At 40.2% G+C, this 27369-nt stretch overlaps 2 protein-coding genes across 3 annotated transcripts in view; both read right to left on the minus strand.

Annotated features, from left to right (window-relative positions):
• LOC309525153 (uncharacterized protein C3orf49) overlaps nt 1-27369 on the minus strand; it is a 254711-nt gene that overhangs the window by 176536 nt on the left and 50806 nt on the right. The gene's annotated exons all lie outside the window — the stretch shown is intronic.
• Nucleotides 1-27369, minus strand: part of ATXN7 (ataxin 7) — a 90732-nt gene that overhangs the window by 38138 nt on the left and 25225 nt on the right. Inside the window, exons 1-4 of one of the 2 annotated variants that reach the window (XM_082209441.1) lie at nt 22640-22790; nt 21682-21978; nt 20271-20339; nt 4654-4758 (exon numbers count right to left, since the gene is read on the minus strand). In XM_082209441.1, coding sequence (XP_082065567.1) covers nt 4654-4758; nt 20271-20339; nt 21682-21967 — 460 coding nt within the window. In that variant the 5' untranslated portion in view covers nt 21968-21978; nt 22640-22790. Of the gene's footprint in view, nt 1-4653; nt 4759-20270; nt 20340-21681; nt 21979-22639; nt 22791-27369 lie in introns of those variants that run through there. The other variant, XM_082209440.1, reaches the window with a different exon arrangement.

Below are 27369 nucleotides of genomic sequence, written 5' to 3' on the forward strand. Positions count from 1 at the left end.
CACCTTAAGAAAAAAACCCAAAGCAGGAAGACGCAAACATGATCACTTACCAACAGAACAACCCTCTCCTCCCACTCTCAAATCACACAAGCCTATGATTATGTGACTACCCAAACTGTACCTAGCTATCCAAGCCTTCAAGGCGACAGACTGTGCTTCAAAAGTAACAGAGAGCAGCTGATGTTCACTTTATAGGTAATAATGTATACTGCTGCAACATAATATTTAATCGCATCTGTCTGCAATACTGTCTTTAACTTCTCAGATTCCACTGCAACCTAGAATAAGGCTATCATATGTATTGACACACCCTAACAGCAACCTAGGAGTCACAAATGAATTGGCATGTTAAGTCAAGTTTAATCCTACTGAACTGTCCGTTCTTTGATACCAGTGGTTGGTGGACTAATCTGCTTGCTTTCAGTTAAGAATATAATATGCAACGAGTACTTCATCTTTCTGACAAACCAACGTTGTAAAGTAACACAGGTTACAGAGAAGATTAAAGGGATTATAGCACAATCGCATCAAGACCATATTGTGTTGAATACTAATTTAAAGCAGGAAAACTCTTATCAGAAATCTGCCTTAGAAAAATACTCACTTGCCTGATCACCTGTGCTTTGTTAAGAAATGTTTCTAGGTGACTGGGTAGGGAAGCTTTCAAGAAGTTGGTTGTTTTTTTTCCCTTTAGGCCATATATGACTAACAGGGACATTTAAGGCAGGTGAACTAATAAAAACGTTAGTGAGCGAGTAAATTTGCTGGACCCTATAGTCAACAGAGTATTAATATTAGCAATAGGATTTCTTACCCGCCCTTCACTATAAGGTCCCAGGGTGTGTTACAACACTATACAAATGCAGAATTAAAATCAGTCTGAATAATTTAAAGCATGCAAACAGCTGTTTTTTTAAACTCTAATGATGGCTCCAAAATTAGCTTCCAATAAACAGCAATTTAGCAATTTCCTCTTCAAGCCAGGTTCCAACATTTGTTCATCACTTTTTAGGACAAATATCAATAATACTAGTTTCTGTAATCAGCTTCACTAATAAGCAGACAAAAATCATGACCGTAAGACTTCAGTCTACTGTAACTAGAGTGAACACACAATAAACACTCAACATGGACCATATGAAAACACAATATACTGCAAGGTAGCCTAGTGGAAGAAGATGGGGAGGAAAAGATACATAGGTTTGACATCTAAAGAACAACATTCAGTTGGTATACAAAACGTATCCTCAAAATATTTCTGTACATGTCACTCTTAATCCCATCCTACAGAAAGGAGGCAGAGGTCGAGGAACATTGACTATAAAGCACACACCTATAAATCCAACTATGCTTTTTAGCAAACCCTCTCTCACTTTTTTGGCTCAATTCAAGCATCTCACCATGCCAGAACATGGTTAAGGAAGCTTAACTGTAGTTTTCCATAATTTCCAATTCAAAAGAACTATCTATACAGTAGTTACAAAATCCCACAAAACTTTCATTTTTAATATTTGTAGGCATTCTAACATTTCCTCCGTCCCATGTCTCATAAAACTTGATTGGTTTTTATAACATGTCTCACTTGGCAGTTCCAAGAACTTTGCCATTTCCATCAATGGTTATAAACCTGCCTTGGTCTCAGTCATGGATATAAATTAGATTTCATGAAAATTCTCTCTTTCAAAAATGTTACACTCGTATTAAAATACACTTAAAGCTACCAAAACAATCAATTGACTACCACCTCACTTCTTTCAAATAACAACAACTCAATCCTCAGGTGGCACAATGGGTCAGTGAGTCTGGCTGTTAACTGGAAAGCTGGCGGTTCGAGGCTATCTAAGGACAGCCATTGGCAGGAATTCTGTATTGCAGGGATGGACTAGATGACTCTAAGGGTCCCTTTTATCACTACAATTCTATGATTCCATTATTGTTTTGCAGAACCTCCTTACTCATACTTTATTTTAATTAGTGACTGTCTATGAAAAAATTGAAATCCCACTATACATTTACAGATGGCAAGATTTCTGGATTGTATTTATAAACACTTTACTGAAACCAGCCTTAAAGTAATGCTAATTATATATTTACAATAAAAATAAAAAATTGTCCAGTAGCACCTTATAGACCAACTAAGTTTGTTCTGGTATAAGCTTTCGTGTGCATGCACACTTCTTCAGATACACTGAAGCAGAAGTCACCAGACCCTTATATATAGTGGAAGGGTGGGGTGGGGTAGTAGGAGATGGGTGATTGGCTCAATGGGTATGGTAAACCTGTTAGGATGGGGATATATATATATATATATATATATATATATATATATATATTCCCACTATATATAAGGGTCTGGTGGCTTCTGATTCAGTGTATCAGAAGAAGTGTGCATGCACACGAAAGCTTATAACAGGAAAAAACTTAGTCGGTCTCTGAGGTCCAGCACTGAGGGCCTTCTGGCGGTTCCCTCACTGCGAGAAGCCAAGTTACAGGGAACCAGGCAGAGGGCCTTCTCGGTAGTGGCACCCTCCCTGTGGAACGCCCTCCCACAAGATGTCAAAGAGAACAACAACTACCAGACTTTTAGAAGACATCTGAAGGCAGCCCTGTTTAGGGAAGCTTTTAATGTTTGATGTATCACAGTATTTTAATATTCTTTTGGAAGCCGCCCAGAGTGGCTGGGGTATAAATAAATTATTATTATTATTATTATTATTATTATTATTATTAAGGTGCTACTGGACAATTTTTTATTTTTTTATTTTTATTTCGACTGCGTCAGACCAACACTACCTTAATATATATTTACAAATTGCAAACTCAAGATGAAAGCTAGTAACTGCTCAAAGTAACAAGTAGAAACCCTTCATTTTATTAGCATATGCCCTAAAATGCAAAGTGTAAATTCCACTTAAGGATAAGTAAGAGCTGACTATGCATAGTTGCTGGCTACAGGCTACAGTGGGGAGGAAAGCCATGTCCTTTAATATCAGACGAAAAGAAAGGGGGAATATGGGAGAATGGGGGGAAGCTATGGTGCATTTATTTTCATGTTCCTTATAGCTTCTGGAAATTTGGTTTAAAATTACTGACATTTTCTGTGAGTTAGTTTGAACTCCCCCTTGGAGGTGCACTCCATTGTCTCTTGAGACAGAGGGATGCCAACAAGATATCCCACATACTAAAATGGGAATTAGAGGAGATGAAAATGGACTTAAACAACAAACTCTCTTAGAAGGGAACAGAAAACTCGGCCACAAGGCAAACTTCCATCACCAGACTGTTATCCGAAGTAATGAAAAATGTGAATGTGAACAAATTTTCACAAATTACAAATCGGATCCCAGCTACAATAGTTCTCACTGAAATTTTCATTAGTGGCTCCATGTGCTTTTGCTTGCCCCAATAAATTTCATTATTTTCTTCTTAAACATTATTTTAAATTTAAACAGTTGGCCTTGTTCTATTTCCAAAAGGTAACAACTCTATTAATTTCAGTGGGTCTACTCTGCATTGGACTTAAATCAGATGCAATCCTGAGTGTTTATCGACCCTATGGACAGCATTTTATTTCCTCACCATAAATAATCTGTTAATACCAACACATCCAAATCAGAACTCACGTAAAATTCACTACAACTATATCTAGTATCAAAGCACTCTATACTGCAATACATATGAACTATGATGGTGAGCCACCCATCTAACAGGGTTGCCCCAGCCACTCTGGGTGGTTTCCAACAAATTAAAACATCCAGACACATACGCTCTGCTTCTAACATGTTCAAGTTTAGCATTTTCTGAATTTTTGCATCATTGCTGCAATTGTATAACTGGTTTCAAATGAGACAGGCCAGATTCTCCTTATTTTACAGCAGGAAAAAGGTCTAAGTGGAGGTAATATAGGGTCACCTTTAAGGCCAATTCACATACCCCAAAAAGTAACTAATGTAAAGAACATTTTTAGTCTTGTGTAAAAGCTATATGAGAGGAAACTCTAGGTTCTGTATACAAGATAGCATCAACTCAGCTCTTTTTCTTCTGAATCTTTTTCTTCTGTTTTCCTTATTTATAATGCTGTTCAAATCTCTGTATGTTTAAGAAATATTTGCAAACCTAATAAACAATATTTCAAAAATTATAAAATAAAACATGGGCTATAAATTATGCCTTTTAAAAAATTTAACATGGGGGAAATGCAGAGAATACTTCACAAAACAGTGCCCTAAAACACATACCTGGACTTGTTTCGATTAATGTCTGCAGGAGATTTTGTGGATATTTAGGTTATAATTAGAAAAATCTTAATAACTGTTCATAAAGGAAACAGTTTATAAGAAGTAAATAAGGAGGCCAAACACAGGATAAAGGAAGTCTTTTAGCTGGTTGTTTGTTATGTTCATGTTTAATGAAGGTGGATTTGTGTATTGGGGTGGGGGACTTGTGTTAGGTTGTAAATAAAATTCCAATAAAATAATAATAAAAAATTCACATGAAAGTGCAATCATATGCACAATTCATATTTGTACAATATTTACATAATGCCATGTGCAACATCCGCTGGAAAGATCACAAAGAGGGATAATCTAAAATTGCCAGGCTTAATCCTGATTTTACCTCACCCTAATGATTAAAAAATGGTTCAGTACTTACCATAATGTGATTGAAATGCCTGTGGTTTTACGACCTGATTACAGTGGTTACACATCACCAAATAGAAATCATCATGAGCTGGGCATAGGCCAAATATTGGCATATCTAAAATAAAAAGACAAAGGGTATGTCTCACAAGTATTCAAAATGGTGGTACAACAATTTAAATAAAATAACCATGTAATGTTGCTGTAGGTGAATCACTGAGACGAAGTTTCAAAAGCTACATGTGGGAGTGGAGAAATGAACAGTTACAGAATTACAGTATTACAACATATCTACTTCAGAGTGAACACAAAAATAGCTTATTGACAGTCATTATCTATAGGTACTTGAATACAGAATTGAGTTTATACTACTTTAAGAAGAGCATTAGAAACTAGAAAGAGCACATAAATATATTTTTTTCTAAATTGCATGCAGGTTGGGAAAAGTTATTAAACATTTCTAAGGCATTACTCAAAGGCATAGGAATTTAACTGCTAGCAAATATTTCCTAGCAAACATGCATAGGATCAGACTGCATACATTTTAAAGGCATAGCTTTAACTAGACAGCGTTATGTATCAAATAGTTCTATTTAATAGGATATTATATCCCAGCCATCTGGTACCACAGACCTAGAAAACACTTGCAAAAGGGAGTGAAAAAAACTGAGCAGGAAACCTGGCTGTACAATGACATTTGGACAAAATAATAAACCTTACATGTAGGCTACTATTATAATAGACTTCTAAATTGGAATAGTGTTTCTATATTATCCTCCCTGACTACAAACAGAGGTAATATGCTAGAAAATCACCTTCAAAATGGCTATGTTAATGTTCCTGCTATGTTAATGAACTAGTGGGCTCATCCCCACTTTCACACCTGCAAGAAGATCAGAAGTCTCGGCTTTTAAACAAGCCACTGTTTGCTGGCGTCCTGGGGAGGTCACTTCCGTGCTGCTAACACAGTGGTTTGACTTCACCCCCAGAAGTGCACTCCATTGCTCTCTCGAGACAAACAGATGCCAGTAACAGCAGTTTGCCACAGTGTAAGAACTTGGGGAAACTGTGATTACTGAATAAGCCAGGATCTGAAACCAGGCTCTGAATCTGGTTTGCTCTCACAAAGTAGAGTTTGAACGTCCCTTGCTTCTTCCTTGCAGGTACAAAAGATGAAAGGGGTGAGGCTGTGAGACCGAGCCTAAGCCTGAGGCAGGAAACCATGGTTTCCAGTTATGTTTGAATCAGGTCTGTAAGTTCAAAGCACAGGCTGCCCTGGCACTAAATATACCAATCAATATCATTTTAATCTGGATAGCAGGCTGTACTCAGCAATTAAAACAGTTTTAAGAGATACATAATGGACAGCTAAATCATATTTCTTCAGTTTGCAAGACAGCCTATGCAGTAAGGGCCAATCATTATCAGTTTTGTAACAACAGCTTAGCTTTTCTACAGAACATCATAAAGTACATTCCGTGGCAGAATGACATTTATAACTACCATTGTATGGACAAAGAACAAACAAAACACACAGTCAACGAGTCTGGACGATGGTAAAACCTCCAAGCATATCTCTTTAGGAGGTAGAAAACTATTTTCTCACTCACAGCATATCACTTATTGATGCAAGGAATCTGCAACTGAATACTTGAGCAAAGGTTCATAGCCAGATCAGTCACAATGCCTCAAACAAGTGGACCGTGTCCACCCAGCTACTACATTCATGTAGAGAACAAGATCTTATGAATGGGTTGCCATTCTGAAAATTTATTGCCTGGTTATTTAAAAACACTTGGAATGGTGTCGGAGTACCATGGAAACTGCTTGTTTACAAGTATAGCATAGTTTAACCGTAAACAACATGAAAATCACTTGCCTTGATTCTTAAAATTTATTTTTTAATTCTTATTTAAAACAAAGTTGCACTTCATTTTGACATTTCCAATCTCAAGTATTGAAACTATTTTGGAAATGTGTATCAGGTGGCTTCCTGGGTTGCTAAAATGTATTATGCTAGCCTCCACAGCACTCAATCAAATTTTAACCTTCGTGACTTACTGTAAGCAATGAATTATTTGAGCACATCAGTTTATGTAATTTTTATACCATTAATCTCAATCCTTTCAGTCATGGACCAACCTATAACCTCCCCCTTTCCCCCCTACATATTTGTACGGTGGTAGTGCTTTGGTTGCAACCCACCTTGGATTAGGCCGTGAACCTGTGGGTGCCAATCCAACATCTGAAAATCAATGCTTTATGCCCCTTGTGGAGCTTAATCCTGGAGTCCTAATTGAGATTATGGGTTCCTTTGTCTGGTGGCCAAAATTTGCAATACCAAGAAAAGAAGCAAATGGTCAATTTCTTGGGTAGCATCTAATGGTTGCATGAGTGCTATGCAATTTATGGAAGTGACTGCTCTCTTTCCCTCCTCTGGTCCCCGTAGCCCCCCGAACCAACCAAAAACTCTGTCCAAAGTGACACTCCTCCAAACAGTGGGGGCTGTGTCATACAGTGTTGCAGTGGGAAGGCAGAGTTCCCTGAAAGTGAGCACGGGGATCTTGTGTCAGCAGAGCTCCCAATGGAGTAAGATCCCTCTGCCCAATTTCAGGCAAATACACCGCCTCCGCACACACACTGCGGTGGTATATGACAAAGGCCCCACTGTTCATGTCATATGGGAGTGGCAAACCCACTAGAAAGTTTAACAGAGGGAAAGACCCCAACCACTGGCCAAAGAGCCACCAATTGCTATTCAAGAAAGAACACTCATTATTTCAGGCTAGATATTAAATACCCACAGATAATTTCTTCTGGCCTTGAAAAACTAGTCTCCCTCTACTTTTTCCTTTACAGTGGTACCTCAGGTTACATATGCTTCAGGTTACAGACTCCACTAACCCAGAAATAGTACCTCGGGTTAAGAACTTTGCTTCAGGATGAGAACAGAAATCGCACGGCGGCGGGACAGCAGTGGGAGGCCCCATTAGCTAAAGTGGTACCTCAGGTTAAGAACAATTTCAGGTTAAGAATGGACCTCCAGAACAAATTAAGTTCTTAACCTGAGGTACCACTGTATTTCCCTTCTCTCTATCTTTTTTGTTACTATTGTGTATTCTGTTCCCCGCCTACCACCGAATCCTGATTTGCTCTGAACCACAGTTTCAGTTTTGATGTAAAGATAAATTATGGGTAATTAATCCTGAAAAAGTCTTCAGTTGCAGCATGTGCAGAAGCGAAAGAGCTGGACAAGGGTGGAGGTGAGATTTTTGCTTATATCCAAACCAGGCCTTATTTCACTTTCAATTCACTTTTAATTTAAATACCAACTTTCTATATTGCTGTGCAAAAGGCGGTTTGCGCTAGCTTGGGGGGGTGGGTGGGTAATGTATTGTAAAACTACCCTGAAAGAATAAGGTGTGGTATATAAATCCCCCCAACCCCTTTGCTTTCATCTATTTATGTTACCAACCAAGACAATTACATTATATAAGAACAAAAAGTTCAGCAGTGAAGAAACATTCTAAATGCCAGCCTAGAAAATCTGCAATGAAAGCAGTTTAGGCAAGTCTCTAAGGAAGTGAATTTCATGGGTTATATGGCCAGTGGGTTAAACATGGGGCATGATGCCTCTGAGTCTTACTCTTAAATTTAGGATGGATTGAAATCAAGAAAAAATTACTTGAAGTCACATTTCCCACTATACAATTCATACATTTCCTAAGTAACAGTACACATTAACTGCCATATATTAAAACACACCAGTCTGAAACTAAATAAAGCCTTTATAGTACCTAGGGGCATAATCCAAAACATATTGTCATACACCCATGCGCCATCGGCACTGCATAAATATATTTCCTAAGAGACAAGAGGAATAATTGAGAAATTAGTAGATTTCCAATTAGGATTACTGCATATATCCTAAGGGCCACAGTAACAGAGGTCCATCAAGCCTGTGGATCTGTGTGCAACCACTGCTCTCCAACTCCAAATCTGGAGATAGAGACAGGCACTCTAGGGAAGTGAAGGCTTGGGCTTGTTTTGGTGTTGGCATGCAAGGTCCCATCACCTCCACCATCCAGCACCAAAAGAAGTCAGCCCCAGCTTCACTTTTCAGAGTGATGTTTGTTTTTAGCACTGGTCAGGCAAGTGCTCTTGAGCATCCCCAAAACTGAGTGTCAAAGTGTTTAGGAAACCTGTTGAAACTGCTGTCAATCAATTACATCTGCTAACTCCAGATAGACTTCTAAGATAATGCTGAAGAATTCTTCTCTATACCACAAAAGGTAGGAAGGAATCAACTTATATTCAAATGAACAACAAAACTATTCAGCTGGTTTACAGATTAATAATGTTGCACAAACTCCTGCAATGCATTGCCTACTCTAGAATTCACATTATAAAAGGCTGAGTATTTCTACTCATATACTTTCAGGATTCCGATAAAACATTCAGAGTATTTGCCTGACCAATTGTCTCAGGAAGAGAAAGTATCCTACTGCAAATACATCCAAGAAGACAACTGATCAATATGATAACACATGTATGACAAGTAACACAAGAATACCAAGACTTCAAAAAATTATGCAATATAAAAGCAAAAAAATTATGCAATATAAAAGACAGCAGATCTCATGAGTTAGCATACATGTGTTATCATATTGATCATTTACCTTTCTGAAATTCAGAAGGCAATGCTGATACAGAAGATTATAATACAAACATGAAATTTAAATGCATAAAAATTAGTTAAAATGAAATAAAACAGAATGCAGCAATTATATTAATCACTATGTTAAAGCCAGAACTAATGAGAAGTCACGTATCTAAAAGGAGAATGTAGGGAGCTCTAGAATCTGTTGTGTGATATAGAAAATATTTCATACTATTTCTCCATAGAGAAAACCCACTTTAAGAAACGCATTGTTTCAAAACATTGATTAGTAACATGATAGTATGAGTTAAACTGAGCAGCTGGAATAGAGATAATTTGTTTGTTTGAACCAGGGGTGAGAACTCAGAGGCTTAGAGGAAGAGTGTGTCAGAAAGAAAATGAACTGATATTGTTATATATGTATCTCTCTCTGTGTGTAACTTTGTATCAATGTAACATTTTTAAATGTAACTGTATTTTTGTAATCTTTTGTTTAAGGAGAGAAAATGGGAGGTCTTTCCATCAGGCAAGAATTAATGCTTAGTGTTATGATGATTTCCAGCCACTTTTCTTCAAGCATGTAAAATCAGTAACTATTCAGTAATTAATTCAACCTCTCTCTTTCTCCCTCCTGCCTGGAGTGGAGTCCCTAAGACAGCTGGATGGAGTCTTGTAAGCCTCCTTCCAGTAACTCCTGCAACCAAGCTGGTGCCAAATGTACTGCTCTGCTTTCCCTAGGACTACATCAGTGTGGCTGAGAGGGGAGTCATGCCACCTGGGCAGCCCAGAACCTCCATACACACTGCCCAGGCTTGCACTCCCAGGGAAGTCACTTTGGTGCTCTTATTGCAGCAAAAAGAAGTCTGGAGGCAGCAGTTACAAGTTGCCAGTCTCTGCTGCCACATCAGGTGCTGAGATTCTCCAGCAGTTTGACTTCACCCTGGAGGCACACTCCACTGTCTCCCAAGACAGCTGGATGCCAACATTAGCATGTGCTATTGAACTGACGTGTCTGAAACTTTTACAAGCATTCCAATCAAAATAATCTCCAATCAAAATAATCAAAATAATCTTTCCAGTTTGGATCTGGCATATGCTAGAAGGCAATGTCTGCATGACAGTACATATATACCATGCAGTTTGGACCATACTGTTTACAAGCACTTTTGTCTTACGCCACAAGTTTTCAGCTCTGCACAAACTGTAGTGCAGCCTACAGGGTGTTTTTTCCTTCTAACAATAATCACTGCAGTCAAACTTGTCTGGCTAGTCCTATCAAGCTGTCACACAAGGCAACATTTCAGGTGCCTCTCATTTCAAAATTGTTTGCCAAGCCTTAGTCCTATGAACCTGGATACTTTGGGGCAGGTTCTTAAGGAGTCCCAGAAAGCATTCCTTATTATCTGCACTGTATCTATTTGTATCTACTATTTTATTTAATAACTTTATGTGTTCCCATTCAATATGCAACATGTTAAAATAATTTAAAGCCACACAAAATAGCAGGACTATACACAAATGATATTAGAAATGTGAACCATAGTCCACTATTAATACGCTATAGTTTAATAAAACATTGTTTAGCATTTTGTGTGAACCAGGCCATTATGGAAACCTACTTGTATGATTTGTTGTTAACATGTGATTTGTTGTTAACATTTTTAAATAACAATTTTTATTAATTTTCAGTTTATACATCTCAAAATAAACATTTTACATAATACCTTGTAACAATTGACTTCCCCCCTTCCCTTTTCATGCTTCATTTTACTTATCTATTATTCCTGCATATTTTACTATAGCCAATCTAATCATTTCTCCGTTTAACATCCTTCAAATATTTACTATACTGTTGAATTTATCTAAATGCTACCAGCAATTATATTCTAAATATTCCACTCCTCTTTGAATAAATATTCTTCTTGCTCTTTTATTCTATAGGTTAAACCTGCTGCTTCCACAAATTCTATCATCTTAAATTTCCAATCTTCCTTATCAGGGATCTCACTTACTTTCCATCTTTGCGCTAGCAAAATTTGAGCTGCTGTGGTTGTGTACATAAATATTTTTTTCTCACAACTGGGAACTTCAGACTTAAGTATTCCTAACAAAAAAGCCTCAGGTTTTTTTGGGAATGTTGTTTTAAACATTTTTAAAACTCATTGTAGATCATTTCCTCATAGCCTTTAACCTTTTTAACCACATTGAGACCTCTGGATATAGGGCAGTATATAAGTACATATGGAAAAATGTTCCTTCTGTTTCTCTGCATTACCAGGACAGATCTGATCCAACTTTGTACATCTTGACCAACCTACTCACTGTTAAATGCCATCTATGCATCATTTTCATACAAGTCTCTTTTGAAGTATAACATGCAGTAAACTTCAAATCATTCCTCCAGAATTTCTCCCAGAGGTTTAGGTCTATGTTATGCCCTATATCTATTGCCCAGTGTGTCACTGAAGCTTTGACTAACTCATCTTTTGGTTCCCATTCTAATAAAAAGTTATACATTTTTGACAGTTTATCCTTGTTCCATAATGATTCTCTTTCAAACTGTGAGCTTTGATCTGGAAACCCACTTTTTAAAAATCTAATTTAAACATTTCATATATTTGATGATACTATAACCAATGCGTAATTTGGCTCCTTACTTCTTCCATTGGTTTCAATCAAGGTTCACTCCCTGTAAATTGATTGTGAGTCTTTTCTACATTTATTTATAACCTGCCACTTCTCCAAACTTTTTAATTTCATCTAAGACCTTGGGAATGCTTACATTAGGTTGTACCACATTAGGTTCACATTAGGTTGTTAGGGCCACATCATCCACAAAAGCCTTTAATTTATAAGTTCTACACCATGGGTAGGCAAACTAAGGCCCGGGGGCTGAATCCGGCCCAATCGCCTTCTCAATCCGGCCTGCGGATGGTCCGGGAATCAGCATGTTTTTACATGAGTAGAATGTGTCCTTTTATTTAAAATGCATCTCTGGGTTATTTGTGGGGCATAGGAATTCGTTCTTCCTTTCTTTTTCAAAATATAGTCCGGCCCCCCACAAGATCTGAGGGACCGTGGAAAAGTTTGCTGACCCCTGTTCTACACCCTACGATTCCTTGTGATCACTGGGCTGCAATATATACATGAAAATCTAAAAGGACTTTCCCATTCACTTCAACGGAGAGGACAGCTTTAGGTGAGCAGTGCTGGATCTCGTAATGAAAAGCAATGCCACTTGAGCAGGAATTCCTTGTGTTTCCCAGGGTTAAAATGTGGCTCTTGACTGTAGCATCAATATTACTACTGTACAAAAATAACCTGTACTGAAGGTGAAATACTTCAAGCCATTACCTGAATACTTTGACTGAAGACATGCTGTCACTACAGATTTAGATAGCATTATTTGCATCTATGCAGAATTCTTCCAGCATCCCAGCTGCTTCAGGTCACCATCTCTACCCTGCTCCCCTCTGCCAATTGGACACACTGTTCGTTCGTTCTTGTTCAAGGACTAGCTTTGTTCTCGTTAATTTGTGACAAGCAAATCTAAGTAAGAGGCTCCACGCTTTGTGTTTAGATCAGATCCTTTTCTAAGAATTTCAAGTGCAAAGCAGAACAAAGTGACAGACTGGCATGCCTGTTAAAAAGGTCACATATAACCTTTGGACTGCTGGATGCTCATAGAGTAGACAACTACTAGCAGTTTAATATGTGAACCCGAAACGTTGAAGAAAATTTCACCATCTGCATGCAGTTGGTAGATGCCAATATACAGCTGATTGACTTATTCTATGTTGGATGGGTGGGAATTGGTTTCTTCATGCTACTTGTTAGGCAATTAATTAAATAATCATAATCATCAAAAATTGCATTTGATAAACAGTATTTTGATAAGCAGCTCCTGACATGACAGCAAAGTTGTCCAGCAGGCTAGAGTGAGCTAGAGTGTCCTGGCAACTCCAAGTGTTCCAAGTCACGTTCCAATCTCTTAAAAACTATGAAAGCAATATGTTATCTTCTGGAATCAGAGCTTTATGAAGCCACTTCTTTTCCTCCTGCAAATGTGTTGATTGTGTTGAAAAATGATAGGAAAGCAGAAAAAAAAGAATTCTGACCTAGAGGTTCCAAGGTCCAATTTTGTGAGCAGTGTTGCCAAACAGGGATCACTTATTGACACTTAACTATACATATATTTTGAAAATACATGTGAGTGTTTAGACCCTGCCTTTAATTCTTCACTTGCTGCTGCTATTTTAAGCAATCTCCCCTGAGAACCCTCAACTCTAATGAAAGAACGCAATACCTTGCAATGCTTCTGCCCCATGTTAGAGCAGCACTAAAATACACTGCCAACACTTTCTAGCTAAAGTGGAAAACATGCTTGCTGGAACCATCCTGTTTCTAATCAGAACGTGATTTCAAGGAAGGTAGTATTGACACAGCTGAAGACCTTTTACACATTTATCTTTTTAATGTAAAAAAATGTTGAAGGTAAGACTGAAAATATAAGAGAAAGATATATAATCTGTTATATCATTTAAATGAAAACTTACAAACCCACCAGCTGTTTGTACTGCACCAAGGGCCACATCAGCATGATTTTACTGAAAGGAAACATCTTTCCCCAGTTCAGAAAAATCTGTCAAATAAATCTGTTAAAACAGAAAGTGAAAGCTGCCAAAATCCTCCCTGCAGTAGCACCACAGGTAAAGCTGCAGCTTGATCTTATGCTGAACATCCATGTTTATGTTTACCAGAACATCCAAATTGGGCCACTGTAATTATAGTGGGCGAGACCCAATCTAGTTTTGGCCAATAAAATAATATCTTATCTGTACTGGTAAGCAAACAGTCTTTCTTATGGGACAATGATGCTCTAAACGTCCAGCCAGGAAAATGATTCACTGTGCACCAATTTTAATTTCCCAATATTGTTTCTCATAAAAAGGAAACTGCAATATGTTTTTTATAAATTACAGAACTGTAACAATCTAGTCTCAAGATGCTCATAGCATGGTGAAAAAATCTAGTATTTAAGAATTGGTTCAAACTACTAAGGCACCAGGGATGCTGAAAAAAAAAAATCATACGGTGATATTAAGAATAGACAAAACAAGAAAACACAAGTCACCAAACTGCCAAAGGATTTTTAAAGAAAAAAAAAAGTTATGTCTACTACTTTTTTGTTTGCAGGTTGGTTCAGTGCTCTCTCTCTCTCTCTCTCTCTCTCTCTCTCTCTTACTGTTCAATGATTTTTTAAAAACCAAACTGGAAAATCATTTAGGAAAAAGCAAAGAAGGTAAAAAAGGCTGGGCACTTTTGAGAATATATGGTTGCCATAATCAATGGGTATTCCAATACCACAAGAGAGAAACTAAACACCACAGGACATGAAAAAGGTAAACAAATACTCCACAATTAAAATAAAGAAGTTCAAGTCTCCAAATTAGTTATAATCAAAGAAATGTAAGGTATAGTCCAGTTATGCTAGAAACTGACAAGGTGAAGCATAGATCAGGGCCTACTAATTTAACTTTGACATGAATTATAACAAACCATGAAAATCATAGTAATCAACCACCATGACAAGTCAATCTGCTTTCATTCTTTAGACAAAGTTAGCTGCAGCTGGTAAGGAGACCGCAGTGGACATGGGATACATCAGTTAGGATGACAAAAAGCTCTGCACAATATTTCCTCAGTAAGACTAGAGAAATTTGGCCAGCAAAAATTACAATAAATTCAAAATCATTAATAGTAGGCAAACTATTTTAAAGACACATTTAAACTCCTTTGAAAATTATTTAATTGTCTGAAGTGGAATCTGTTGTTAAAGCAATTATATGCATTAAAGCTTCTCATAAACCCAGTTTCCTACATGTACTGTAGCATCAGGGACAGTTCCCTGGCCAGAGCTCAGACATATGTACTGTACAAACTTCTGTAAAATTATATACCCAATGAACATGAGCACAATGAAGGACCCATTCATTCAAGCGAGCGGTCTTCCCACACACCACATGTGACTATGTACTCAATCATGAATGTATCAAATCCCCCTTTTAAAATCTTCTAAGCTAGTGGTCATCACCACATGTTGCGACAGACAATTCCACAAATTAATTGTTGTGTGAGGTAGTTCTCCCCCTTTGTCAATCCTAAATCACTAGTCATTTTTATTGGATATATAGTTCTAGTATTTTGAGGGGGATAAAAACATTCATATGATATGTAAGCTATGATCATTCCCCCTGCCACATTATTCAACTTTCTTCTAACCTAGAAAGCGCCATTCCCTAATAATTTTGGTTGCCCCCTTTTAGCAAATTTGTACATTTTAGCTGTACATTTATTTATTTTTGAAAAGCAATAAAATAACTGTGCACAGTACAGTGGTACCTCGGGTTACAGACGCTTCAGGTTACAGACTCCGCTAACCCAGAAATAGTACCTCGGGTTAAGAACTTTGCTTCAGGATGAGAACAGAAATTGTGCAGTGGTGGCACAGTGGGAGGCCCCATTAGCTAAAGTGGTGCTTCAGGTTAAGAACAGTTTCAGGTTAAGAATGGCTCTCCAGAACGAATTAAGTACTTAACCTGAGGTACCACTGTATTCCAAATGTAGCCACATTACGATCCTGACAGTTTACTGCATGTAAACTGCAGTACTGCATGTATATTATTCAGGTAATCCTTACAACAACCCAGCAAGGCAGTTCAGTCCCCTGCACCTAGGCCATCATACTGCCTCTCCTGGTATGCCCCATGGAGGACCTTATGGTCTGCAAATAACAACACCCTGAATATTCTGGGCCCCAGGGAGATTAGACTGGCCTCGACCAGAGCCAGGGCCTTTTCGGCCATGGCCCCGGCCTGTTGGAACGCTCTCTCACAAGAGACCAGGGCCCTGTGAGATTTGACATCCTTCCACAGGGTCTGCAAGACAGAGCTGTTCCGTCAGACCTTTGGTCAGGGTTCAGTCTGACTCTTTGTATAAGAATAAGCACAAAGTAGGTCTCCCAGCCCGCTCACAGGTCCTTATAATATCAGTGGAAACAGTTGGTCCTGGTGAGTATTAACCACTTTCAATTTTAGGATTGTCATTTGTCCAGTTTTAATTTTAATTTATTTGAATTACTTTTGGGATGCATTTTAATCAATTCATTGCTTGTTTTTATGCATATTGTATTATTCATATGATGTTAGCCGCTATGAGCCTGGCTCTGGCTGGGGAGGGCGGGGTATAAATTATTATTAATTATTATTATTATTATTAATCATGAAGCTGAGGTTGACAGGCAAGGACTTTCCTAAGACCACCTTGCGAATGTAGCAGAAATTAATTCTTAAGCAGTGAATACAACTCACACTCTTAGATTCCACACTAAACCAGGAATAAAATAACTAGGATGCTCACCCCGCTCTGGCTGCTCCCGGCAACCTAAACATTAATATATTTCCCACAGGGCTCTGTATGTTTATGGGCAGGGATATGTGTCTCTTCTATATCCCAAGTAAGCCAAATGAAATTAATCACACAGTTAACACTCAATTCATTCCTGAAGAAAATGTTTAAGATAACTTTCATAAAAAACCAGAAGCCTTTTTTACTAGGGCTAACAGGAGATGAAAAACCAAAAGATTTAAAAAGACTATTTATGTATTCGACAACAGCCGCAAGAATGCTACTCGCCCAGAAGTGGAAGGAAGAGAAAGTTCCAACCAAAGAAGAGTGGATAACCAAGATGATGAACTATGCCGAAATGTAAAGATGACCGTGAAGATCAGGCACCAAGATGATAACAAATTTAGTCAAGAGTGGAATAAAATTATAGAATATCTTAAAGACGGCTGTAGATACTTAAAAACGTTAGGAGGATTGTGATAACACTTATAATGCAATATGATTTAAGGTAAAAAAAGGAGATAAAATGAATTAGAAAAATGTAATTACCGTATTTTTCGCCCTATAGGACGCACTTTTCCCCCTCCAAAAATGAAGCGGAAATGTGTGTGCGTCCTATGGGGCAAATGCAGGCTTTCGCTGAAGCCTGGAGAGCGAGAGGGGTCGGTGCACACCGACCCCTCATGCTCTCCAGGGTTCACACACCTCTCCGCAAGCAGCGGGAGCCCAGCACTGGGCTCCCGCTGCTTGCGGAGACTTGTCTGCATGCTGAAGCCTGCACGTGCTGAGCTCAGCGCGACCAGGCTTCGCGAACCTCTCCGCAAGCAGCGGGAGCGCTCCCACGGCTTGCAGAGAGCTGCCTGTTTGGGGGCTGGGGTCGGGGGAAGCTCGAGCTTCCCCCGCCCCAGCCCTGTGCCGGGGAAAAAAATAATAATTTCCCCCCTTTATTTCCCCCCCAAAAAACTAGGTGCGCCTTATGGGACGGTGCGTCCTATAGGGCGAAAAATACGGTAGATGCAAAAATAGGGGGAAATTGGAAACTGGAAGTGGGGGTTGGGGAAGTTTCAGGGCTCTAAGTATTCCCAGAAGTGTAGAAATTGAAAATGATGTGAATGTATAAGAATATCGTTTCAAAAAATGGGGGGGGGGCATTTTAAAAAAACACACACACTCAATTCATTCCAACACAAGTTCTGCAGAATCAAGGCCAGTGCCTTGACACAATGTGAGCACATACACAGGAACAATATATACACTTTTAAAAGTACGAATTGTGTCTGGATGGTAACTTTGAAATAATGCCAAATTTGGGGAGGCGTGGTTTAGAAGTTTTAGCAGCAATCTGGTTTCCCAGTCCTGAACAACCAAAGCTATTTTGTCACTCCACTGTGAAAACACAACAAAGCCACAGTATACCAATAGTTAGATTCTGTGCAAATTACATGGGTTTGTATTAACAACTGTTTTGTGCATACACAATTACTACTTAACACTGTAGAGCAGCTGCAGTAGTAGGCAACTTCCTTGTTTTAATATATTCTCAACTCTGAGGCCTCAGCTGTGCTGCTAGGGATGATGGGAGTTGTAGTCTAAAATATCTGGAGGACATCAGGCCGGTGGAAGCCCAGGCTGCTCCTTGTAGGTTTGCCAAGGAGCACCAGAGATTCAAAGGGCAAGAAGAAAAGCTTATGTAAAATGGAGGACTGATGGTTCTTGGCTTCTTTCAAGTTGTCCAAATATCCCCAATGATTACTATATTTACTTATTTTTTTAATTCATTAATATACAGTGGTACCTCAAGGTTAAGTACTTAATTCATTCCGGAGGTCCGTTCTTAATCTGAAACTGTTCTTAACCTGATGCACCACTTTAGCTAATGGGGCCTCCTGCTACTGCCGTGCCGCCGGAGCACAATTTCTGTTCTCATCCTGAAGCAAAGTTCTTAACCTGAGGTACTACTTCTGGGTTATTTCTGAGGTACTATTTCTGGGTTAGCAGAGTCTGTAACCTGAAGCGTATGTAACCCGAGGTACCACTGTACCCTCAGGGCAAGAAGGTTTTTGAGAATTCTTATAGACAGTTTGAGGAGGGAGAGGCCACCTTAGCTGGACCACTGGGAGCTAGATGATGGACAGTTCTCCAGTCTATTCTGTCTCCTCTCTCCCCAATATAGGTATGTTGTGGGTTGGAGAACCAATAGCACATGGACTAGCAATTTTTGTGCTGTTGATTTGAACACTGAATTAGTTCTCCAAGTACTGCTGCTGCACATCTCCCTCACCCCGATTCATTTAAGTGGCCTTGTATAGGTTCCAACTTGATTCTGTGAAGTTTTTTTTAGCTGAGATATGAGTTTTCTGATAGTTAAATCTAGCTTTGTTGATCAAATACATATTTTCTATTTTTAAAAAATGAGTGTTCTTTTAAATTAGCACTCCTGACTAAGCGGTCCTTGCAAAGTAAAACATTTCTGAAACTAATCACAACTGCCCTTCCAGCATAACACACCACAGAATTACTTAACACGTCCGAAAAATATTTTAGTACTCAAAATGTACTAACAACTGTAACCCTGATCAAAGTACTAAGTGTGATCTCAAGATGGACAATTAAATCTGGAACAAGCAAAAGAGATATTACTACTGTTGTGATGGACATTAGTTACCCTTATGGAGACCTGATTTGCATTCAATGCGGAGCCAAACCATAGCTTAACAACAAGCAAGCATGCAGGTTCTCAGAGAGAATATTGCGGCCACTTTGCTCCTGCTCCAATCCTGTTTGTACCATGCTCCTGTACAGTTAAGCTACAGTTTGGCTTTGTGTTATAACTGAACCAAGACTCATGGTTTATTTTGCTCCTGACAAAACATGAGCTACAGCCAAAGTTTGTTCTATGGTTTACTGCTCATGGTTAAATCTGCTCCCACGCCAAAGCCCAGGTTCAGGTATAACACTAAGCCGAACTGCAACTTGGCTGATAGCAGCACAGTAGTATCAGGCCTAGAAGGGGAACAAAGCAGCCACACTCTTTTCCCTGGGAGCCCACACATCTGCTTGTTCATACTAAGACACATTACACTGGCTTAGTGTTACGTGTGAACTCTAGGCCATAAACTGGGTAAATGCACGTACTGGCCTCAACGAAGAGGTAAAATTTCTAATAATACCCTCTACAATCATGCCCTAGAAAAATCAATCCTGAAACTGACCAGAGGGGAAGTGACCCTGGACTTAAGTATATCCTAAATGATATCCTAATATCCTAAATGATATTAATGACTTAGTGAGAGATTCAAGCATTGCTAAACTGATGGGAAACAGAGACCATGTTATCAAATTCAACACATATGCATCAGTAAAACGGCCAATAAATAAAGGGAAAATATGATAATGGCTTTAGACAAAAACTAGCCACTGGATCAAGCTTACAAGAACCTCAAAATATTAATTTCAGGTTTAATACAGATTTGGCTTGCAAACATAGGCCTTTGCAAGACCCTACATCTGCCCATTTCACTGACCAGTCTATGAATGGAAAGACCTTTTCACGTCAGACTCACCTTCTCTACAGAGTCGCATCGCTTCTCGGTTTTTCCCATATTCCTTGAAATTTTCTTCCAAGGTTGCTCCTATGTGTCAAACAAAAATAAGAACTTCAGTTTAAGGAGTCCTTGTGGAATGGTGACTATGGAGAAATGACATGCTAGACACTGTTTTTGCCAATGTTAATACGAAACATTTGTTCCAAGGATAGCTATAAAATATATTTGCTGCAAAAGTATACAACACATCCTTTCCCCTCATCTCACATAAGAAAGGTAGCTAGAAAGGGGTGAATTCATTAGATAGACAAAACAGAAGTAAGGTAGAAAAAACAGCTCCAATCACAGACACCTACTTAAACATAGTACATACAGTGGCACCTCAGTTTAAGAACAACCCTATTTACAAACTATTCAGTATACGAACTCCGCAAAACCGGAAGTAGTGTTCTGGTTAGTGAACTTTACCTTCGTCTACGAATGGAAGCCGAACGGTGGAAGGGCACCTGCAGCGGGAGGCCTCATTAGGGAAAGCGAACCTCGGTTTAAGAACGGACTTCCGAAACGGATTAAGTTCGTAAACCAAGGTACCGCCGTACTTAACTTCTCACCGTCAGATATAAGTCACCATTGCAGCAAGTCCCTAAACATAAAAGCTGAATGCACTACAACCTCAAAAGATCCATACATATCATTTGATAGATAGATGGGTTGCATGCACCTGTATATACTTTTATTTGGAAACACTTCCCATGTGACCATTTTTATTCACAGGCAGACGATGCAAGTCAGTCCCCCAAATACCTTATTAGTCATGGGAATGACTTGTAGGAACACACAAGTGAGCACATATTGTAAGATGTAAAAAAGCAAAAAGCACATCGATTAGCAAGCCATGTACAGTTATTATATTAAACAACTTTAAATATTCAGAATAATGTCTTCCTAACAGAGAGTGGTAAACACATTAAAGTCTTTTGCTTGATGTGGCTTTTGTGTTCCAGCTCAAAGCACCTGTAAACAAAAACTGCAACATAGGAATGGCCCTAGCAGAGACAAAATACCTGGAAGCATGCAGCTGCTCTCTCGGTTACTCAGGTAAATGAGAAGCAGAAGATACCCTAAATCTGCTCTCAGTTGAGGAAGCATACCTATACCTAAGGATTGGAGAGCAGCCTGTCACAGGCACACTAAGGATTACCCACATGCAGATAAACCTCGGAGAGCGGCAGGGTGGAGTTGGCTCCGGGTGAAACCTGGCTCTTCCTGGCCAATCACCGCAACTCCCCACCTATCTCCGAGCCTGGGACAGATTCCGGGGACAAGAGGAAGGCTGGAGCGCCTCCCCCGCAGGCGACCAGCTGGGTTAACCCCTTGGCTGCCGGGCCGGACCCCTCTCCTGTCCTTCCCTCCCCCATCCACCTCTCACCGTCGTTCCCGTGAAGTTTAGCAGCATCGACCCAATGGCTCCAGGGCTGCCCCAGCATCGCCTCCGGGCTGGGCAAGGACTTGCGCTCCCCGACCGTCGCCATTGCCGCGCTGGTGGCTGGGGTCGTGCTCGCGGCAGCAGTGCTGGCGGGGCCGGGGCCGATCTCGCCTCCGCCTCCTCCGCCGCCGCCGTCGCCTCCGTGCCGGGGCCGCCGCTGCTGCCTGCTGGCCGCCGCCGCCGCTCTGCGTTGCTCCCCTCTGACGTCAGCCACGGCCCGCGCCGACATTCTTTCCGCTGCTACAATGTAACGAGAAAAGTCATCAGGCTCTTTAAGGTGGCGCCGCCGCTTAAGGAAGCTCCCGCAGAATTCCCCTCTCGCCAGGCGGAACCGGGGCTGCCGCTACGGGAGCAAGGCTGGCAGGGGCAGAAGCGGCACCAGCAAGAGGCCTCGCGCCGCCTTTGTTTCCAGTTTCCCATTAACCCGCCGCTGCAGGTTCATAATCATCGGCCCGGGGAAGCGAACCAGTGGGCTTTTCTTTTTCCCCCCGCTGCAGCTATTATGGAAAAGGCGACGACCAGCACGATCGCCGTCATCGGGGATCCCGAGGCGACAGCCGGGATCGCGAGGCGCTTCCTTCCAGCAGCCCAATGCGAGACCCGCGGGGCGCCGGTTCCGAGGGCGCCATGGAAGCGGCCTAGAGCTGGACCGCGCGCGGCCCCGCGAACTCCAGAAACTTCAGCGAAAGGAAGTCGGTTAATTTTAGGAGTCTCGCAAAGCTCCGCGCATATTATCCCAGTCGGGCCCCCGCCCTGCCGCTTCCCCCTTAAGCAGAGACAGGCTCTTAAAGGCACAGGGGCCCTTTCCCGCACAGCAAGGAAGCCCGGGAGGCAGCTCGCCCCCTACTCGCCGTCCCCGCACCGCCCGACTGAGTCTCGTTTCCACAACCGCGTAACCCACCAAATCTCCTCTCATGACACACACTGCTCAACCCCGCACTCTTCTTTTTAGGCGCTCCCGGGAGCCCGTCCCCTCTCAAGGCTACCTTAACGCCAGACGCCTCCCTCTGGCCTCCCTCCCACCTTAAAAGTTTTCAACGTCAAGCACAGGGACGGAGGCTGAGTAGGAAACAAGCAGGAAACTAACCCCATCTATGTAACTCATCTCCCGCCCCCAGCGCTGCCGCGGACACCTTCCTCTCGCAAATGTCATCCGCCGATCTTGCCTTAAAAGGTCTCATTTAATATTTAAATCGCTCCGTTCCAGAGCACCAATGGGATGCGGCGCACGGCGACTTCCTCGTCGAAAGAGGCGCCGCGCACTCCCAGAGCGGGGCTTTATTATCTGTCAAAAGCATGAATGAAGACCGAGATTGCCAATTCCCCCCCCCTCCTCGCCCTTACACCCCACCCACCTCCTCCAATGCTAGGGAGTTAAAGAAAAGAAGCGCCAGCAAAAAAAAAAAAGGGGGGGGGAATCTCTCTCTTAAAATAAAAGGTTAACCGCTTTAAAAGATGATCAGGAAGAAATATTATTCAGACCCCTGCTTAACCCTTTCATTGTCCTCAGAGGAACTGTGCTTGCAACTTCGCAATTTTGTACTGTTCTCGATTTCAAAGTGAAATCTAGTGATATTAATCCTTACGTCAAGTATTCAAGAGGTTTTACTTCTTCCAGTGAGGACAATAATGGTTTTACAAGCAACCGTCTTCTTTATAGGAGGTTATCATTACACAGCTTTGGGAATGTATATTGATTTTTTGCAGCATCTGCACAAATTTCCTTAGAATATTTTATTTTAGCATACTTCGGCGGATCACAAAACACTTTGGTATAAAAGAACTCAAGGCACATAAATACAGTATGTACTCAGTCATTCAAAAATGTAATCAATAAATACATAGATACTGAGAGTATACTCAGCAGACTGAGCACCTATTGGAAAATAAAGCTGGGCCACCCACAAATAAGTTAGTGATTTCTAAATTATTAGGGGACTCCCTAGCCACGCAGAGGTGAAAAAGTATATACTAAAAATAATCCAACTCCTAATGTAGATCTAGTGGTCTCCAAGAGCTATAGCTTGGTGAGTTCAGTTCAAGAAGAGTGTTCTCTTGGGGGGTGAGAGGGAATTGGCTTAAAAGCTTATCACCTCCTAGAGGTTTGCTGTCTGAAGTACTGAACAGAAGCATTTGATGTGGGTCAGGATATATTGCAACATCTAACTGCAGGTCCCACTTACATTTTAGAAAATAATAGGCATTTTTGTAAAAAATTAGGTCTATCCTGAGAGTGCTAAAAACCACACATCATGAACCAATAAGATATTCATATGTAAAATGCAGGTGCTGAAATGCTCTTCTTAGTAACAAGATTGCTCACACCAAGCAATATGCGCTGCTTATTCAACATGCTCTGCATTTCAAAACCATATTCATGCCTTATACACCCAAATCACGAACAAACTCTGTGATAATATATTGTCATAAGCATTATATACCCTTTGTAATTATCAATATACACTTCTACTGTGTATTTGTGAAAGTGAAATTGATTTCTGATTTCTATAGAATTTACGTCCATGTAAGTACATAGCCATGGAGATTGATCTTACACAGGTTTCCTCAGAAGTAATTCAGTGGGGCAGAGGGCTGTTTCCAACTAGGGCCTACTCAGAGTAGATATGTTGAAATTGATGACGACTCATTAAGATGTATTAATTTCAATGAGTCTACTCTGAGTAGCTTGATACAACTCATACAGCCAAATCCTGTATTTACTGGAAAACTCGTAAACTCTGTGTTCAATGGGGCTTACTGTCAAACAAAAAATACAGAGGAATGCACCTTACTGGCACAAAAATACAAATTATTTTTTCTATATTATCTTCTGCAAAAAAGATATGAAAGGCTGTATGTCAGCTCTTTGTACCAGTAGTGTTTTATTTACACTTGGGAGCGGGAGAATGTCTCCTTGGCAAGACAGGAAAGATATTCATTGCCAATTTTTCTACTGGCATCTGATAGGCTTTTCTTATTACACACCCCAAATGGTCTTAAGAGACAGTTGGCAGAATACTGTGCTTACTGAAGAATCATTGACTATTAATTATATGAAACAAAGTTTATCTGGTAAATAATGCTAGATTATCTCAAAGAGTAACCGTCATGTAGATTTTTCTATTTTCAAGAATAATATAGCAATACAGTAATTGACTATATAGTTATTAGTTATCATGAGGATAAATGTACCTGAATCTACACTAAAGTTTTATGAAGTATGAACACTATGACAGTTTGCCAAATAGATGGCTCAATAGCATGGAGAATGTCCATGCCACAGCCACATGTTACACAGGAGCATCAACTGAATGGAGCAATAGCAAAAATGCTCCACACATTGAAGTTGCTGTGTGGAGTAGTCACCGTGTGGAATAATCACTGTGCGGAGGCTATTTCAAGCAGCGATGACTACAAAGTATAAAGAATATGTAATGAAACAGATGAGGCACCTACAGAGCCTTTGATCACCACCTGTAAAAAAAAAAACTGCTGTCGAAGAAGAACCATACACCATTCTAAGTATACAGTATTTTCATTAATACCATAGGCTCATAAGCTTTTAAATGTTTGGGTTTAAGTTACAACTTTTTTGCTAGCTTACGATTTAATTAAGTTGCTGGAAGCCCAGTAATCGCATACATACAGTATCTGTTCAGTCAGTGTACGTTGCTAATGTATGGGATGATGAGGTGTCTCAAGTTCAACAAACACTGAATTTCAAGGTCCCCAAGCAAATTCTAAAGCAGTGGTGGTTAACCTGTGGCTCTCTGGATGTTATGCTGATCTACAACTCTCATCAACCCTGACCATTGGCTATGTTTGCTGAAGCTGATGGGAACAGTAGTTCAGCATAACCTCTCGATGGCCACAGGTTAGCCCCCCTCCTCCCGTTCTAAAGTGTTCCAGGTCCCTATTAACACTCAGCCACTGGACAAAGGCTGTCTAGCACCATTTTGACAGTACAGTCAAACCTCGGTTGTCGCACATAATCCATTCCGGAAGCCCGTTCAGCTTTTGAAATATCCAACAACCAAATTGCAGCTTCCAATTGGCTGCAGGAACTTCCTGCACTCAAGTGTAAGCTGCGTCAGGTGTTCGGCTTCCGAAAAATGTTTGAAAACTGGAGGCATTTACTTCCAGGTTTTCGTTGTTTGGGAACCAAATCATTTGAAAACGGAACCGTTCGAGAGCCGAGGTTTGACTGTACAGCAGATCAGCTAATGCAGTCAAGAGAACCAGGGCAGATGGGGTGGTTAAGAGAATGATGGAGAAAGTGCAATTTTCAATGTTAAGCAAGTGTACTGACACTTATGTAGGCAAAATAGTGGCATCCACAAACAAGTGAGAGGTTATCATTATAGGCCTGTAACAACTTGAAGGTTTGCTAAAAGTACAAATATTGAGCAAGGAGGGGGAACCGCAAAAACAATCCAATGAGCACTGAATGCTGAGTGTTGGGAGGCAGGAAATGAAAGAGCCCACTTAACGTCTCTCCCCATTATGAACCAACCTGGACTCTGCAATTATCATCTGAGATCCTTCTTTGTGTCCCTCCCCCACTAGAAGCCCAGGGGATGGGAACACAAGGATGGGCCTTTTCTATGGTAGGTTCCCATTTGTGAAATGCTCTCCCCAGGGAAACTTGCCTGGCACCTTCATTATACACCTTCGGGTGCTGGGCGAAAATGTTTCTCTTCAACAAGGTGTTTGGCTGATTAACTGTCTATGGCTTTTAAAAATGTGTTTGTGGGAAGCTGGTTATTGGTTTCTTTTTGTTTTATTATGTATTTTGTATCATTATTTTGTATTTTTCTGTTGTGAACTGCCCTGGGACCTTTAGATGAAGGGCGTATACAAATTTAAGAAACAACAACATATTATGAAAACATTTTCTATGCAAGTAAGGAACATATTCCCCAATGCTGATGTTCATCTTGTTGCTTAGGTGAATACTGGTTGTTATACACATCCCTTGGATTTGGTCTGCTTTTGGTCATAAATAAGAAAATGTGCATAACATACTAAATAAACTGTATTTTTCTACAGCTCCACCCCCAAATAAAATACTAGGTTGGATCCAGATTAACCATGAGTGGAGTTCTGCTAATGGGACACTGCTGCAGCAGAGCACAGTTGTATATATCCCACTCTGAGTTCACAGTTGCCTGTTGCACAAATTATGTAAAACATCATTTGGAGAGAAACTAGGGACAATTACATGGTCATGAACAGGGCAGTTTGCCTCTCAGTCTCACTAAGAGGTACTTTCCTCTTACAACTCTAATATTTTGCAGAATAGCTTACCTCACCTGTAGCAAGAATGAAAAGGTGATAGACGTAACTTAGAAAGGGAATCAGACAGTATTTAAAAGCCTAGTGTGCCTAAGTAGCTATTAAAGACCACCTTTCCCCCCTAGCCTTTGACACTTGCGATGTATATTTTATGTTCCTGCCTTATTTTTGTGACTGTGAGTTGTTTTAAATTGCTTTTAATTTTGTATTTTAAATTGCTGTGCTGTAACCCACCTTGAGACCTCAAGGAGAAGGGCAGGTAATAAATGAACAACAACAACAACAACAACAACACTCTGCACACCTTTGGACCACACAGACTTTCATTTCTTGTCA

Source organism: Podarcis vaucheri (assembly GCF_965113315.1).
Source record: "Podarcis vaucheri genome assembly, chromosome: 2".
NCBI lineage: Eukaryota > Metazoa > Chordata > Lepidosauria > Squamata > Lacertidae > Podarcis > Podarcis vaucheri.